At 36.6% G+C, this 18496-nt stretch overlaps 1 protein-coding gene across 1 annotated transcript in view; it reads left to right on the top strand.

The window, feature by feature from the left end:
* CDS1 (CDP-diacylglycerol synthase 1) overlaps positions 1-18496 on the top strand; it is an 86866-nt gene that overhangs the window by 11094 nt on the left and 57276 nt on the right. The window contains exon 2 of the mRNA XM_077142956.1: positions 11020-11147. Within this exon, the coding sequence (XP_076999071.1) occupies positions 11020-11147 (128 nt within the window). The remainder of the gene's footprint in view (positions 1-11019; positions 11148-18496) is intronic.

The following is an 18496-nucleotide window of genomic DNA, read 5'->3' as shown; positions in this document are numbered from 1 at the left end:
GATCCCACCAGTCCTATTTCCCTGACCTCTGCCTCCAGTGGTACCTCCAGGAAATGCCATGGTGGGATCCTTTCTGTGTGTCCGGGCTAACTGCAGCGTGGGCCTGTTGCTGCTCACCGGGGTGATCAGACAGACCTACCTCTGCCTCTGCCAACTTGCAAAGCATGGGTGACTTGTCTTCTGACCTTACATTCCTCAGCTCTCCCTCCGAGCCCTGCCTAACTCAGCCTTGCCTTCCTTCATTTACCATTTACTTCTGGATCTTAGAAGGGTCTTTTAAAAAATTTTTGCATGTGTGTGTGTGTGTGTGAAATGTAATATACATACAAAAAAGCAATACATTTCCAAGTACATTTTAACAAGTAGTTATAGAACAGATTTTAAATTCTGTTGTGGGTTACAGTTCCACAATTTTTTGTTTTTAATTCTAGCTGCTCCAAGACACCAGAGACTAACAGAAATGCAATATAATAATTCAGCGGTCATGCTCGTTTGTTAAATCCTTCTCTGTTATACTCCTCCTTCTCTTTAAATAATATATATACATAAAAGCAATAGCTTTTGAAGTACATGGCAACAATTAGTTGTAGAACACATTTCAGAGTTTGGTATGGATTACAATTCTGTAATTTTATGTTTTTATTTCTAGCTGCTCTAAGGTACTAAAAAGAAATATCAGTATAATTGTTTTAGCACTCATACTCATTTATTAAACCGGACCTTCTCTGTGTAACTCAACCATCACCTTTGATCTTTTTCTAGAAGGGTCTTTAAAAAACAAAACAAAACAAAAAAAAAAAAAACTGCTTTATTCAGCTGTAATTGCCATACACTAAATGGAACACACTTAAAGTATACAATTTGATAAGTTTTGACATCTGTCTGCATCTATGAAACCATCATAATCAAGATAATGAACATATCTATTACCTCTAAAAGTTTGCTCCTACCAGTTTGTAATCCATTTCCCCTACCTCCATGCAACCACTGGTTGTTTTCTGGCACTGAACATGAGTTCGCTTTTTTTAAGAATTTTATATAAATGAAATCATAAAGTATGTACATTTTGTCTGACTACTTTCACTCAGCAGAATCATTTTGAGATTCATCCATGATTTTGTGTCTCAGTAATTCACTCATTTTTATTGCTGAGTAGTGTTCTGTTGAATGGTTAGAGCACAATTTTTCCATTCATCTGTTGAAGTGTCAGTAAGTAAAGTATTTTACCCATTTTGAAAAAAAAATTGAATTGTGGAGAGGGTGTAAAGGAATTAGAACTCTAGTGCACTGTTGGTGGAAGTGTAAAATGGTGCAGCCACTGTGGAAAGCTATATGATGGTTCCTCAAAAACTTAAATATAGAATTATACCATTTAACCCAGCAATTCCACTTGTAGGTATAAATCTGAAAACAGATTTGCAAACAACTTGTACACCAGTCCGTATAGTAACATTATTTGTAATAGCCAAAAGCTAGAAACAACCCATCTGTCCATCAACAAATGAATGGTTAAGCAAAATGGTACATACACACAGTGGAATTTTATGTAGCCATAAGAAAAAATGAAGTTATGAGAGATGCTTCAACATGGAAGAATCTTGATAACATTATGCTCAATGAAATGAGATACATAAAGATAAAGATTGTACGATATTCATATAAGAGATGACTAGAAATAGCAAATTTGCAGAGATAGAAAGCAGACTACAGGTCACAGGGAGCACAGGAGGGGACAGAAGGGGAATGTTTGGTTGTAAAAAAAAGTAAATCAGAAGAGAAGAACAAGCTGCAGCCAGAGAGGGGATATCTTGGAAGCTGAGGGTGAAGGAATGGTCTGAGTGAAAAGCAGATGAGAATCAACATTCTAAACACAGAATCACCACCTGAACCAGCAATTTCATTGCAAGGAATCTATCCAAGAGAATTGAAAACGTATGTCCCCCCAAAACTTGTATCCAGATATTCATAACAGTGTTATTCATAATAGTAAAAAAGTAGACACAGCCTAAATGTTCATGAATTGATGAATGGATAAACAAAATATGGTTCATCCATAGAAAGGAATATTATTTGGCCACAAAAAGGAATGACATTCTGATACATGCTTTAATATGGATGAACTTTCAACTCATTTTGTTGACAAAAGACAAAGAAATCATGTATTATATGAATCCATTTATATGAAATGTCTAGAATAGGCAAACCTGTAGAGACAGTACATGAGTGATTGCCTTGGTCTGGGAATGACTGCCATGGGGACAGTGTTTCTTTTGGGGCAATGAAAATATTTTTAAAAAATCTAATCATTTTCTTTTCAATTTTGAGACTACTTAAATATTCTTTATACAGGACCTTTATTTGATACATGACTTGCAATTATTTGCAATCTCTGGCTTGTCTTCTCATTCTCTTAACAGTATCATAAATAATAAATTATTGTGGGAACACATATAACACAGAATATGCTCCTTAAAGTATACAATTCGGTGGTATTACTTATATTTCCATTGATGTACTATCATCACCATTCATTACCCAAACTTAACACACAATTAAGCGGTAACTCCACATTTCCCTCTCTCTTCATTCTCTGGCAACATCTAGTCTACTTTCTGTCTCTATGATTTTGCTTATTCTAGATATTTCACTTAATTTTATAATATCTGTTCTTTTTATGTCTGTCTTATTTCACTTAGCATAATGTTTTCAGGTTCATTCATATTGTATCTTGTATTAGAACGTCATTCCTGTTTATGGCTGAATAATATTCCATTGTATACATACGTTTATACAACACATTCTGTTTATCAATTGATGGGCACTGGGTTGTTTCTATCATAGGCTATTGTGAATAATGCTTTTCCGTGAACATTGTCTACAAGTATCTGTTTGATTCCCTGCTTTCGTGTCTTTGGAGTATATGCCTAGAAGTAGAATTGTTAGGTCATATGGTAGTTCTATGTTAAACTTTCTGAGGTATCACTAAACTGTTTAATACAGCAGCTTCATCATTTTTACATTCCTACCAGCATTGTATGAGGGTTCTCATTTCTTTATAGCTTCACCAACAATAGTTTTACCTTTTTGAAAATAGCTATCCTTGTGGATGTGAAATGGTATCTAATTGTGGGTTTTTTTTTGTATGCTTAATGGTGGGGTCACATTTCATTCTATTTTCCATGTAAATATCCCATTATTGCAGCACCATTTGTTGAATTTTTGTTTGTTTTTTATTTCTTTTTTTGCTTATTTTTGGGGGGGAAAGTGCATGGGCTAGAGATCGAACCTGGGTCTCCTGAATGGCAGGCAAGAATTCTACCACTGAACCCCCCTTACGTCCCTGCCCCCAATTGTGGTTTTGATTTGCATTTCCCTAGTAGTTAATGATTTTGAGCATCTTTTCATTGTGCTATTGGGCATTTGTATATCTTCTCTGGGAGAAATGTCTGTTCAAATCCTTTGCCACCCCCCACCCCCCATTTTAAGTGATTTTAAATAATTTAAAAATGACTTTTAAATTGGGTTGTCTTTCTTGTTGAAGTTCTTTATATATCCTAGATATTAAACCCTTATCAGATGTATGATCTGCAACTATTTTCCCCCATTCTGTAGATCATTTTACTTTTTTGATAGTCTTTTTGCACAAAAGTTTTTAATATTGATGAAATCCACTTTACATATTATTTCTTTATATATCTTTATCTTTTTCTTCATATATCTTGATGAAGGTATATATGTCATATAGATATATATGATATAGATGTTATATAAATATATGTCAAATCCAATGTCATAAAGATATCCCCCTATGTTTTCTTCTAAGATTCATATGGTTTTAACACTTATATTTAGGTCTTTGGTCCATTTTGAGTTAATTTTTGTGTATGATGTGAGACAGAAATCCATTTTCATTCTTTTGGATATGGAAATTCAGTTTTCTCAGCACCATTTGTTGAGTAAACAATTCTTTCCCCATTGAATGGAACTTGCATCTTTTTCGAAAACCAATTGGCCATAGATGTGTGGGATTATTTCTGAACTCTTAATTCTGATCTATTGATCTCCATGTCTGTCTTTATGCCCATACCACACTGTTTTGATTAGCTTTGTTTTGTTAAGTTTTGAAATTAGGATCTGTGAGACCTCCAGCTTTGTTCCTCTCTTCAAGATTGTGTGCTTTTTTGGGGGTCCTATGCAATTCCATATGAATTTCAGGATTGTCCTTTCCTTTTCTGCAAAACTGGGTGCTGGAATTTGATAGGGATTGCATTGAGTCTGTAGATTGCTTTAGGTAGTATTGACATCTTAACAATTTTAAGTCTTCCAAGCCATGAACAAGGATGTTTTTCCAATTATTTAGGTCATCCGTGATTTATTTCAGCAGTGTTTTATAGTTGTCCATGTACAAGTCTTTAATTTCATTGGTTAAATTTATTCCTTGATATTTTACTATTTTTCATACTATCTTGATTTACTCTTTGGATTGTTAATTGCTAGTGTTAGACATATAACTGATTTTTGCATGTTGATCTTGGACCCTGAGACTTTGCTGAATTTGTTTATTAGCTCCAGTGTCTTTCTTGTGGACTTGTATAGAAAATTGTAGTTTTGGTGAGGTTCTGTTCATTAACTTTTTTGTTTTATGGATCAAGCTTTTGAACTCATCTAGGAAATCTTTGCCTCACCAGAGGTCCTAGAAATTTTCTAGAAATTTTACAGTTTTATGTTTTACAATTAGGTCTGTAATGTATTTTGAATTAATTTTTGTATATGATGTGAGGTATGGATGGAAGTTCTTTTGTTTGTTTGTTTATGGATATCAATTGTTCTAGGCAATCTATTGTATTGCCTTTACAATTTTGTTGAAAACGAATTGACCGTATATTTGTGGATTAGTTTATAGACCTCAGCTCAGTTTTCTTGATCATTTTGTCTTTTCCACCAATTCCACGTGGCCTAAAATACAGTAGCTTTTCAATAACTTTTGAAAATAAGTTCGCTAAGTCCTTGATTTTGTTCTTTTTCAAAATTATTTTAACTCTTCTGGGTTCTTTGAATTTTCGCATACATTTTAAAATCAGCTTGTAAATTTCTACTAAAAAAGAAAAAAGAAAGCTCGGTGGGTTGTTGATTAGAATTGCATCAGGACTCAGATCACAGTTTGTGGGAAGTTGTCATCTTAACTTCCTGCATTATTTTAAAACACAACAACCACACTTATACTTGCGTAAACTTGGACAATTCATTTACCATCTCTGAGCCTAAATTTTTTCACTTACAAAATGGAGGTGATGATTTACCTACCTCTATAGTAGTGTGGTAAGTTAGTAAATCTATATATAGAAAGTGCTTTGCTGCTGTTTTCTAAGTACAATTTCAGTATAGGGACAATAAAAGAAGAGCTTTTATTTTTTAAATTTTTGGACATTATGAGACATATTTTCATTGCAATTTTGTAGTGGGGAAAAAAGTAATCCATCATAAACAGAAGCCCTCAGTTTCGAAAGTGTACCTGAGACCCAAATAGGGCGACTTGCCCAAGATTACGCAGGTATCATGAACAGGTGAGACTTATTTTAATTTTAAATGTAAGCATGAGTTGGCAGGTTCAGTTCATTCAACACATGTTTATTTAGTGCCTAATAAATTCCAGCTACTGTGCAAAGTCCTCTGCTGGGCTCTCCAATAAGGGTAAGACTGACATTTCCTCTGCTCACAAAACTGTGGACTACTGGAAGATTCCGACAAGCAAACTGATAATTTTAATACAGACTAGTACATAAAATAAAGGGAATTGTAGGAATATGGTTGAAGGGCAAATGACAAGGAATTGGGGGTCAGGGGAGATATTTCTAAAGAAAGTGACATTGAAGTCAAGTTCAGAAGATAAGTGGGCAGTAGCCCAGTTTGAGAAATAGGGAAGGGAGATGTTCTAGTTTTCTAGCTGTCGGAATGAAATATACCAGGAACGGAATAGCTTTTTAAAAGGGAAATTTAATAAGTTGCTAGTTTACAGTTCTAAGGCTGAGAAAATGTCCCAATTAAAACAAGTCTATAGAAATGTAAAATCAAAGGCATCCACGGAAAGGTACCTTGGTTCAAGGAGGCTGATGAAGTTCAGGGTTTCTTTCTCAAGTGAGAAGACACATGGTGAACATAGTCAGGGCTTCTCTCTCATCTGGAAGGGCACATGGCAAACACAGCCTCATCTGTTAGCTTTCTCTCCTGGCTTCCGGTTTCATGAAGCTCCCCAGGAGGCATTTTTGGTCACTGACTTGTGGATTCTCTGCTTCGTGGTGCTGCAGCATTCTCTGCTCTTTCTGAATCTCTTTCATTCTCCAAAATGTTTCCTCTTTTATAGGACTCCAGTAAACAATCAAGACCCACCCAAATGGGTGGAGACACACCTCCATCTAATCAAGAGTGGTGTTAAACAACCACTCTTGATTAAATCACATAAGAAATGGCTGCATTTACAAAATGAAATTAGGATTAAACATGGCTTTTTTAGGGTACGTACATCCTTTCAAACCAGCACAGGAAGTTTGGGATAGAGAGTGAATAAGAGAGAGAATGCACATTTTGTACTTTGCTCATAAAGCAAACATCTGGTTGCACAAGACAGAATGACACTGTGTGAAAATAGGGAAGTCATTAATGTGGAGCCAGAAGAGTGAATCTGAATGTGAAAAACACTATAAGCAATGTTAAATAGTTTGACATTATGCTTTTATGGCAAGGAATATTAAATTGAGATTTGCAACTAAGCAAAGTTCTTGTTGCACAATGAGAAATGGATTAGAGAAGGCAGGCCTGGGGTTAGGGGGCATGGGTTACAGGAGAGACGATGATGCTCAGCAAGCGTAGTAGCTGTCGATGAGGAAGGAAAATGTCAGGCTTGGTGCTAACGAACTGAATGTGTTGGGTAAAGGGGAAGTTGATGCCCAAGTTTCTGATCTCAGTATCTGGTTAACTGGTTTGGTGGTGGAGTCTTCACTGCAGTAGGAAACACGGAAGGGTGCAACAAGTTTGGTGTGACAGAGAGAGAGGTGTCAGTTTGCTCACGTTGAATTTCATGTGGTGGTAGTGGAAAATCCATCTGGAGGTGGTTGGGGAGATAGAAATACAGGCTTATGGGGGGTGGGGAGGGGTCATCTGTGTACAGAAGTAGAAAGGGAAGCTATGAGGGTACATGAGATCACCTGGTGGGTGGTGGGAGAACCTGGGGTCTACAGTAGAAAGTCGAGAATCATCATCTTTCAGGTATAAGTTTGAGAAGAAGCATTTCCTCATTTGCTTTACTTAAAAATTTTAAATACCTTCATTCAGTATGCACAATGCCCTGTGGCTTTATTTTATTTTATCATTTAAGTACTGCTTTCTTCTTTTTCCCCTGTTCTCTAATGAGCTTTTTTTTTTTCTTTTTGTATTTGTGCTTATAACCTTATTTATTGTTAGCTTCTTTTTAAAAAAATTTTATTCATGCACCATACAAACCATCCTAAGTGTACAATCAATGGCTGTTGGTATAAATCACTTAGTTTTGCATTCACCACTATAGTCAATATGAGAATATTCTCATTTCTTCCAAAGAAAAAAATCTCATACCCCTTATATCCCCCCATTATTAACATTTAGCTTTGGTATAGTGCCTTTGTTACAATTAATGAAAGACTATTACAATGTTGCTGTTAACTATAGACCTTAGTTTACATGAATTGTATTTTTTCCCATATAACACCCTATAGTTCACGCCTTGTAATAGTGATATATGTTTGTCCTGGCTCATGTAAGAACTCTCCAACATTTATGCAGTTAACAATCATCATTGTTTATTCTGGGTTTTGCAGTTATACAGTCCCAGTTTTTATCCTCTAGCTTTCCTTTTCATGACTTACATGACTCTTTCCTCTTTCAACCATACTCACACTCTGCTTTGTTAATTACACTTACAGTATTGTGCTCCCCACACTGTATAGTGCTATTCATTTTCAAACCTTTACAGTGAACCTTATTGGACATTCTGTCATTGACTCCCCAGTTTCTGCCCACCTTGTATCTCCTGGTAATCTGTGCTCTTGAATTTAATTCTTAGAGTTTGGTCATTATGATTAGTTCATATTAGTGAGACCACATAATATTTATCTTTTTGTTGCTGGCTTATTTCACTCAACATAATGCCCCCAAGTTTCATTCACCTTGTTGTTCACCTCATGACTTCCTTCCTTTTTGCAGCTGTATAATATTCCATTGTATGTATGCACCACAGTGCATATCAGTCGATAGACTTTTGGGTCACCTCCATCACTGGCAATTTTGAATAATGCTGCCATGAATGTCAGTGTGCAAATGTCTATTTGTGTCCCTGCTTATAGTTCTTCTGGGTATATACTTAGTAATGGGATTCTGGGACCGTATGGCTACCTACTAACATTCTGCGTACCTACTAAACATGAATAGGTATACCACTTTCTCCACATCTTCTCCAGCACTGGTAGTTTTCTGTTCTTTTTTGTTAAAGTTTTATTCACACACCATACAATCCACCCGGAGTGTACAATCAATGGCTCCTGGGGTAATCATGTAGTTATGCATTCATCACACAACCTATATGAGAACTTTTCTATTTTTTCCAAAAAGAAAGAAGAAAAGACAAAAAGAATCCCATACCTGTCTCTTATATGTCCCCTTATTGACATTTAGCTTTGCCTTTATTACAGTTAATAAAAGGCTATTATAGTGTTACTGTTGACTGTAGACACTATTTTGCATTAGTTGTATCTTTTCCTATATACTATCCCATTTTTATACCTTGTTAGTAGTGACATTTGTTCTCATTCATGTAGAAGCTTTCTTATATTTGTACAATTAACCACCATCGTTGTCCACTCTAGGTTTCACTAAGCTATATGAAGTCCTGGTTTTTATCCTTTACCTTTCCTTCTGGTGCCATACATGCCCCTAGACTTCCTCATTCACCCATAATTCACTCTCAGCATTGTTCATTATACTTATAATTCCAGTCAGTTTTTTTGTTTTCTTTTTCAAGTCTTACGTCTTTGTAACAGAGAATCCATACTGAACTACAGAAAAACAAGGTCCCTGCTTCTAATTCCACTTGAGTAACATTGCTCTGAAGTGGCACTATTTAGGAATTGTCTTTTATTCTTTATTAGCTCGAAGTCAAATAAGATTTAAGTTAAATCTTAAGGATTTTTACAGTATCAGCGTATCTTTAAAGTATGTGGAATGGAAACCAGAGGCTTACATGATTCAGATCAAAGCAGGACAGCTATGTTGAGGGTAGTGTTTGGGTCACATCCTAGTCGCTCCACTGACGAGGGAGGGACCCCCTACTCTAAATAGTACAAGATGGCTGAACCCGCAATATCTGACAGATGAAATCAAACAGAAGTTTATTAATCGCACATATTCATATCCCCAGAGGAAGCCATGGCCCCTCCCATGAGACCATATAGGAATTGTACCCAGGAACAGAATGAACAGGCAGAGGCTGTGGGAGGCAAGATTTGTAGTAGCAAGAGGTCGGGGTGACCCCTGAGTCCTTGAGGATGTGCTTGGCTTGTTTCATAATCCCGTGGGCTGGCTAGCAGGTGAACCCCAGCGGATTGAGGACCAGGTGGGATGCTGCCGTTCCAGTTGATAGGGGAGGAACTTGCAATCTGGAGAGCATTTCCTGCTGGGTGGGGCAGTGTCTGGTGGGGGCAGAGAACTCAAAATCAGGCCTCGGGGGCCCCATGAGACTCAGAGATGTTGAGGAAGCACCTGAAATTTTGGACATCACAATAGAGGTGGATTTGTCAATTGGAGTTTGAAGTGGCTTGCAAAAAACTTTGGTGTTTTGAGGAGCACAGTTTGAATTCTAGCCTAGTGATTTTATTTTATAAATGAGGAAACTGATGCCACTTTCCTTGGGGTTAAGTGATTTGCCTTTTGTCATGATGCTGGTTAGTGGTTGAAGTGAAATTAGAGTTGGTGACTGCTGATTCCCAGTCTAGAGCTCACTTCCATTAGTCAGTATCCCACTGTCACTTGTACCACTCCCATCAGGACTTTAAATTATTGAAAGTGAAAAAAATGTGGCAGGGTAAAGAGAAGACATAATGTGTTCCTTTGTTCTATCTGTCAGACACCTGATGGTCCTATCAGACTGATAGCAGGTTACCTGAACTGCTTAACCAGCATCTCTATTTAAGTTGCTGACTCTCAGCATCCCAGTGGGTATTGGTCTTGTCTATTTTGTTTGTAAGTCTTGATATAATGGCACATTAAATTTGATAACTGTTTAATTAAAAAAAAATTAGTTGGGGGTGCAAGGGTAGTTCAGTGGTAGAATTCTCACCTGCCACATGAGAGACCCAGGTTCAATTCCCGGCCCATGCACTCTCCCTGCAGGGGAAAAAAAAAAAAAATCAAATAATGGGATAGTCATATGGAAAAAAAAGAATAAAATGTGACCCCACCATACAGCCTACCAAAAAAAAAAAAAAGTAATAGTGAACTAAAACTTACTGCATTATAAAAATTGGAAATATTCCTGAAGACTAAAATTTTATTTGGTAAACCACTTACGAGGAATTGGAAGACTTGATTCAATAGTAATGATAACTTACTACTCTTAGGCGTTTACTAAGTTCTTGGCATTGTATTTAATACTTCATATTACAGATGAACCAAGAACTAAGAGTAATAAAATTTGCCAAAACTTTGAAACTAATAAGGACTGAGTTTGGTTTGAGATTCTTAAATGTGAACTTCTAGTGATCATTCCTAGAATCACTTCTGGCTCTAACTTCTGCTTGCACTTGCCTTCTGTGAATATTCTCTTCCCTCTACCCCTGTTAAACCTCCTTACCCTAATAAATTAATAGTTATTTGTTTGTTTCAGGTTATATTAACTGAGGTTTGACAATTTAGCAATAAATAAATGCACTGGCAAATATATATATGCTTATTTCCTATTTTGCAAAATGATTTTCCTATTTCCTTTAATTTTAGGAAACAGATATCGATGACAGATATGGAGATTTGGATTCCAGAACAGATTCTGATATTCCAGAAATTCCACCATCCTCAGATAGAACCCCTGAGATCCTCAAGAGGGCTCTATCTGGTTTATCTTCGAGGTATGAATGGATGAAGATGAATATAATGGGGGCACAATATAAACTGTGAGGCTCTCCTCATCCATGTGATAAATTTGACTTTTTGTAAGTTTTAGAGCTGTGAGAGAGAAGGTGTTTGCTTTTTAAATACTTAATATATGAGGCACAATACTAACATACTTTCATTTAATCCTTAAAACCTGTGCAAAGGGTGAGAAAACCAAGTCTGAGAGGTTAACTGGTGAAAGTTACATAGTAAGATGAGGAGCTGGGATTCCTGTCCCAGTCTGTCAGATTTTGAAGCCAGTGAGCTCTTTACCACATCAGGCCGCCTATTCTGAGATTGGCTCATCTGGTAAAGTTCCATAATCTCTGTTTCCTGTTTTTTAAATGCCAGACAGAAATATGTAATTTTTTCCTTTCAACTGAGTTTAAAATTACCACCTAAACTCCATAAATACTTACTGTTTCATACCTTACCTTCCATATTTGTGCTGTATTTTTAAATATTTACCATCATATTTCAGCTAGTTTTATAATTCTTTCTATTGTGTGCTTTAGTAAAATGAATTACAAAGCTTATAAAAGCAAAATAAAAGTAAACTTTTATTCAGATTAATATGTGAAGTCTAAATATTGCTATAGATCAGCATTTTTCAACTTTTTGAACTGTGACACAGTAATAAATACATTTGTCATCACAACCCGGGAGACACACAGATAGACATCTTAAATGCTGCAAAAATTTTAGGAAGTAATTCTTGATATCACGGTGTGCGATGCCTTCTGATTTGTGCTGTCCTATGTTATTACACAAAAAATGCTGGATGCACTTTAATAAATTGGTTTAACTACCCATGGATCAAAATGTGCAATTTGAAAAACAATGTTTTAGTTATATTAGTAAAAGCAATGAGTTTTTTAATTACTAGGGTATGTCCATAATTATTAGAAGGAATTGGTTCAAAGCAAGGCTTTCATTTTTTTTTAACCTATAGAACCAGTTTTTGTTGACAGCAATTGTTAAAGGTATGATTGTTATTTTAATAGTTCTTGTTCCCAGTTGTTTTGGTGGCCTAGTTCACAGAGGTGCCTTTGCTTTACTTGCTCATCAGTAGATATCTATCTCAGGCTTGATATTTTTCATATTGAAGTTATATAAGAATGATGCTGGATTCCTGTTTATCATTCATAGTAAGTTCTTCTTTAGTAATGAACTTTGTTTTCTGGTATAAAGTAACAACAGCAAATAATAGCAGCTAATATTTATTGAGCAAGTATTATGTGCCAGGCCCTGATCTAAGTACTTTAAACATGTTGACCAATTTATTCTCACAGCAATCCTATGACACAAATATAGTTATATACCCATTTCATCAATGAGGTAACTGAGGCAAGATAAGTTATATGTCAAGGGAGGGTCATATAGCTAATAATTGTTAACAGCACATTCTGAACCTAGCCTATGACTTTAATGACTGTTACTACCTTTTGCTATTCACAAGAGAGTTGGTTTTAGAAGATGAGCAATAGGAAATATATGGCCAGTTTTCATCTTTTCAAGAAAACATTTCAAAAAAAGATTATCTGTGTTTCAAAATGTATACCTTTTACATTTTAGCCTCTTTTAAAATTCTAATATCGTAAATATGTAGCCTTGCAAGGTCTTAGAAGTTTTGGAAGTATAGGTTAAAAATACTAAGTACATAATTAAATTGACATGAATTGTGGGGAAAATCCCCTATACTACTCCCACCAAGACATTAAAATTTATAATGTTTTGGTGTTTACTCTTAGAAGCTTTTTTCCTTGTGCAAATTTATGTTTATGTAAATAGTGTAAAAATGGGATCATATTCTTTTCTATCTTGTTATTTTTAATTCCATAGTATTTTAGGATCAACATTTCATGCCCTTAAATACACTTCAGGAACTTTTTTTTATGGCTGCATAATATATTCAATTTACTGAAGTTCAATTTACTGAACTAACCACCTGTTGCTGGGTATTTGGTTCTTTTTCAAATTTTTCACAATTTAGATTACTCTGTGTGTTAGTTAGATTCAGTTGTCAACTTGGCCAGGTGAGCATACCTAGTTTTGTTGCTGTGGACATAAGCCAATGGTATGTGAACCTCATCTGTTGCTAATTACATCTGCAGTCAGGTAGGAGGCGTGTCTGCTGCAATGAGTGACATTTGACTTAATTGCCTGGTGCTTAAATGAGAGAACGCAAAGAAGCACAGCCTAAGCAGCTCGGCATTCCTTATCTCAGCACTTGCAGCTCAGCTCAGGCCTTTGGAGATGCAGAAAGAAGTCACCCCGGGGAAAGTTGTTGGAACCCAGGGGCCTGGAGAGAAGACCAGCAGAGACCATCCTGTGCATTCCATGTAAGAAAGAGCCTCAGTGGAAAGTTAGCTGCCTTTCCTCTGAAGAACTAACAAAAGAAATCCCCTTTTATTAAAAGCCAATCCACTTCTGGTGTGTTGCATTCCGGCAGCTAGCAAACTAGAACACTCTGCATTAGGCATTTTTCTTTATAGCTAAATTGCTTTAGCATCCGTAATTATTTCCTTAGGATAAAATCTTTGAAGTTATATTGCTTGGTCAAGTTTTATGCTCTCAAGCTTGAATATTTACTGCCACAATGGGTGTAAGTTGTTGAAACTCGGAAAGGCCTGAAAGGTCTTCCTTCACTTGGCAAGTTGTCCATCCCAGTCCCCTTCCTTTTTTAAAGCTCTTTATTATGCAAATAATTCTGAGTTATAACATGTTTAAAATTTATGCAAAAACAAAGAAAACCATAATAAAAATAAAGATAAATCTTTCCTAATCCCACTCTTCTAAGGTAGCTACTGTTAACATTTTGCTATATGTATTTTCAGATTTTTTTTCTGTGCATACAAATGCATCAGAGAAAAATAAACATCATACATGAGGGGAGAAAAAATTTTCTAGGTCAGTAGCTACCTACATATCCAAGATCTCCGTATCCTGTTTAATGGGCACATAGTATTCTGTTGTTTTAGTGAAACACTTATTTATTCATTCGTTGATTCTGTGAGAGTACGTAGAGAAGAACTTGTCTTAACCCAGGAGTAGGGGAAGGCACCTTTGATGAAGTAACCTTTAGAGCGCAGATCTGAAGAATGAATAGGAAAACTGGTAGACATTAAAATCAAGTGGTTTGTCGAGAAGTAGGAAATGATATGTTTAATAACCTCATGGCAAAAAGGAGCATAGCATGTTGCAGGAAATGAAGGAAGCCAGTATGAAAGAGGGAACCCTAATGTAAACTATTAGCTATAGTTAATAATATGATTATAATAATGATATTTCATCAGTTGTAACAAAGGTGACACACTGAATAAAATTTAATGAGGAAAACTGTGTGATGGTGGTGGCGGTGGTGAGGTCCATTGGAACTCTGCATGGAAAACCACCTGCATGGTTTTCCTGTAGACCCACAACCACTCCAATTTTTAAAGTTTTAAAAAGAATACACAGTTTGGCTTACATTAGGTCATATCTTCCACCCCTAAATTCGATGGAAGAGATTCACTGGAACCACATCTATACCTATGAAAAGTCAGGGGAATCCTGGATATGTATATATTGTATATTATTATCTTACAAAAGGGGCAGTAGGTGCTGAAAAGTGAAACAACAGCCAGTAATCAGAAAATGAGACAGGACATCCTTGTGTTTGGCTCCAGGGAATTTATTGTAGTTTAGCCTGAGGATTTTACCACTTACTACGCCCTTTCCAATTTTTTTTTTTTTAATAGAGAAGTGCTTACAGAACAACCATGAGTAAAATGCAAGATTCCCCCCCCCCACCCCCCCACCAGCACTTGCTTCCATGTCCAGTCCTCCCCTTGACCTCTGTGTGGGTCTGCAGAAATAGTCAGTTGAGCTGTGTAGAGTGGGTTGCTGTATGGTGCGTCATAGGAACACAGGCTCAGGCGCGACAGATTCTCAACAAATGACCACTTTATTACTCACATGGCACAAAGAGTTCAAAAGAGCAGGGAAATAGGTCCCATTGTGGTCAGGCCCTCGGGGAGGCCAACTGCTCAGGTTAGGGATGGTAGACGGTGGCTCCACATGCTGTACTTTGCATCAGAGATGAGGGGCGGACTCGGGACTACCTGAGGGATGGGTATTTATTCACTCCAGAGGGCAAAAAGCATGTATCTAGCAACAATTGTAGAGTTGCCATCTTGAAGCAGCTTGTTTCTAGGTTTCGGTGCCAGGTACAGTCAGACCATTCCATTTTTGGGTAGCTTGGTTTTTTTTTTTGTTTTTTTTTTTTTGGTGGGGTGGTGGGGCAGTGTATTTTATTTAATAGGTAAGATATGCATTTATAGAACTGTTGTTCCTGTAAAGTGGTTTGACTAACATCTAGACCCCTTTGTTCACACATGATCCATTATAGTATACAATTTGGATGAATTGGGGTCACAGTAGTAATTCTCTCTCTCTCTCTCTCTTTTTTTTTTTTTAACACTTTTTATGAAATTTATGTGCAGAAAAGTTATAAATTTCAAAGTGCAGTTTAACACATAGAACAAATTTCAAAGTATAGTATTTGGTTACAGTTCTACAATTTCAGGTATTTCCTTCTAGCTGTTCTAATATACCAGGCACCAAAAAGAAATGTCTATAATATGATTCAGTAGTCATAATCATTTGTTAAATCCTGTCTTCTCTGTTACAGCTCTTCCCTCTTATTTGATCATCCTCAGTCTTCAGGGATATTTGGGCAGTGACCGTCCTAACTTCTTCACGTTGAAATGGGGTGTTGCCGTTATGTGCTAGGGGATGCAGCTGGCTCATGTTCTTGGAGAGATTGGTACCTCTGGGTCTCAGGGCTTATCAGCATAGAAACAGTCAGGAGGTTTTAAGTTTCAGAAAAGTGAACTTAATGAGTGAAATTTTATGGAGTCTCAGATAGAGCCCTGGGCATTCGTTAGGGTTTTCTGGAATACTGTTGGTTGGGGCTTGGCAGACCATGGCCAATTTGGAATATCCAGCTGAAACTTGCATCCAAGTAACCTCCAGAATAGCCTCTTGGCTCTATTTGAAATCTCTTAGCTGCTGAAACCTTATTTTGTTACATTTCTTTTCACCCTTTTTGTCAATAGGCAGTGTCAAATCTCACAAAGTCAGGACCAGGTTTACTTTTGGGTGTAATGTCTCATGTTACCAGGAGACTTTCACCCCTGGAAATCATGACCCATATGGTGGGAGGATAACGAATTTATTTGCAGAGTTAGACTTAGAGAGAGAGGCTGCATCTGAGCAACAAAAGAGATTCTTTGGAAATGACTCAGGCATGATTATAGGTAGACTTAGCTTCTCCATTATAGAAATAAGTTTCATAAGAGCAAGCCTTAGGTTGAGGATGTGGCTTATTGAACTGCTTAAGAAAGTATCAGAAATTTCCCAGGTGTGCAAGTTTTAATCATTCCATAATTTTTCTCCAGTCCTTCAAGGAACTTTGCAAATACTTCATTATCTCCTCAACATACTCTGGAATGTATCAGGGTATTATATTAAGCTATATAAAATTACAAGATGTCATTCCCCTATTCTAGCCTCTGTGTGTTTAGGTTGTTTAAATAAATTTGCCAGACAGGTTAAGTTAGATTATATACTACAGAAAATATGAATTTTGCACAAAATAAACATCTCTTCCTTTGATCTCACACAGAAGATTAAGTTTTTGTTTTGTTTTGTTTTTGTGAGGTTTTTTTTTGGGTGCATAAGCTGGGAAAGAAGGAGAAGTTTTAAAATACAGACAATATCATCCTTTACCCTGTATTTTAAAAAAAATTTATTTTCATTTATTTTTAATTTTATTATATATATATATATATATATAATAAAATATATATACATGGGCAGGCACCAGGAATCAAACCCAGATCTCAGGCATGGCAGGTGAGAACTCTACCACTGAGCCATCGTGGCCCTTTACCCTGTATTTTGATTTACCTTAGTCCCAGCTAGATCACCTTCATTCATATATCTAATTGAAGTCTGATCTCTTTTTCAGCTTCTTTAACAGTTGTTATATGGGGTAATACTTTCAGAGCTGCAGAACTCTGAGTCTTGGGTATCATGCAGATGCCCATTGATCCAGGGAACTACCTGGATATACACAAAGAGCAGGACATCTCAAAATTTAGAAATAGCACCTGAAACTCAGGAAGAAATGTGACTTCTGTAAGAGCTTACAATCTAGGCCCTAATTTTCTAATAAGTATTTTCTAAATGAGACCATACAATATTTGTCCTTTTGTTTCTCTCTTATTTTGCTCAAAGCAATGCCCCCAATGTTCATTAATCTTGTTGCCTACTTTACAACTTCTTCCTTTGTGTAGCCAAACAATATTCATCATATGTATACACCACAGTTCACCCTTCTGCTCATCAGTTGATAGACCCTTTGGCCCCTAGCTAACTTGTTTTTTATGTTTGAGACTTACTGTCTCTTCTGAGCTGCATTGTGAAACAACATCTGCACTCATACAAGCAAAAGGGAAAAAAGAGGGGGTAATTAGATGAGGGCTTGGAAATAGCTCCTGAACGTGTCTTGACTTCCCCAGCAGACTAGCTCCATCCTTTGGTGAAGCCGTTCTGCAGATCTGAGTCTAGTTTAGTGATTCTCATTCAGGGGCAGTTTTGCCCAAACTCTGTGCTACCAAAGGGACATTTGGCAATGTCCAGAGACATTTTAGGTTGTTGTCACTAGAAGGCGATGCTACTGGAATCTAGTGGTTAAGGAGCAGATATCCTAAAATCAGGGTAGCTACCCACACAAAATACTGTCTGGCTCCAAATGTTACTCGTGCTGAGGTTCAAAACTCCTGAAAACATACAGGTGAAGCCTCACCAGTGCTCGTATGCTTTATAATGTAATGTTCCTTCCCTTCCGAAACCTGCACACTTCCCATCTGCTTCCTCCAAAAGCAGGTAGATGGACGTTATCTCAAAATTCCTGTTCTCTGACTTATGACACCCCAAGCTCCTGTTTATTCTTGAGGAGTACCTTAGGGTCTGATTCTTGGCTCAGGTGAACTGCTGTACCAACACAGATTCTCAGTGACTCATGATGCTGGTGTTTCTAGGAAAATAATTGACAAACCTTCTCACCTTTAAAATAAGAACTACCTAATAGTTGTAACAAGAAGACAATGTGTACTGTGTAAATTATTTGAACAAATAAGTATACAACCACTAAAGATAATTACTTTTAAGAACAATGCCAAAGTATAACACTTTTGAAGAAATCTCATTTCTAGCTCATGGTTCTTGAGGACATGAGATAGGAGTAAAATTCTCCTCTTCTCATTCTCAGTTCCTT

Source organism: Tamandua tetradactyla, chromosome 24 (genome assembly GCF_023851605.1).
Source record: "Tamandua tetradactyla isolate mTamTet1 chromosome 24, mTamTet1.pri, whole genome shotgun sequence".
Taxonomy (NCBI): Eukaryota; Metazoa; Chordata; class Mammalia; order Pilosa; family Myrmecophagidae; genus Tamandua; species Tamandua tetradactyla.
This window is presented reverse-complemented; position numbering and strand designations above follow the sequence as displayed.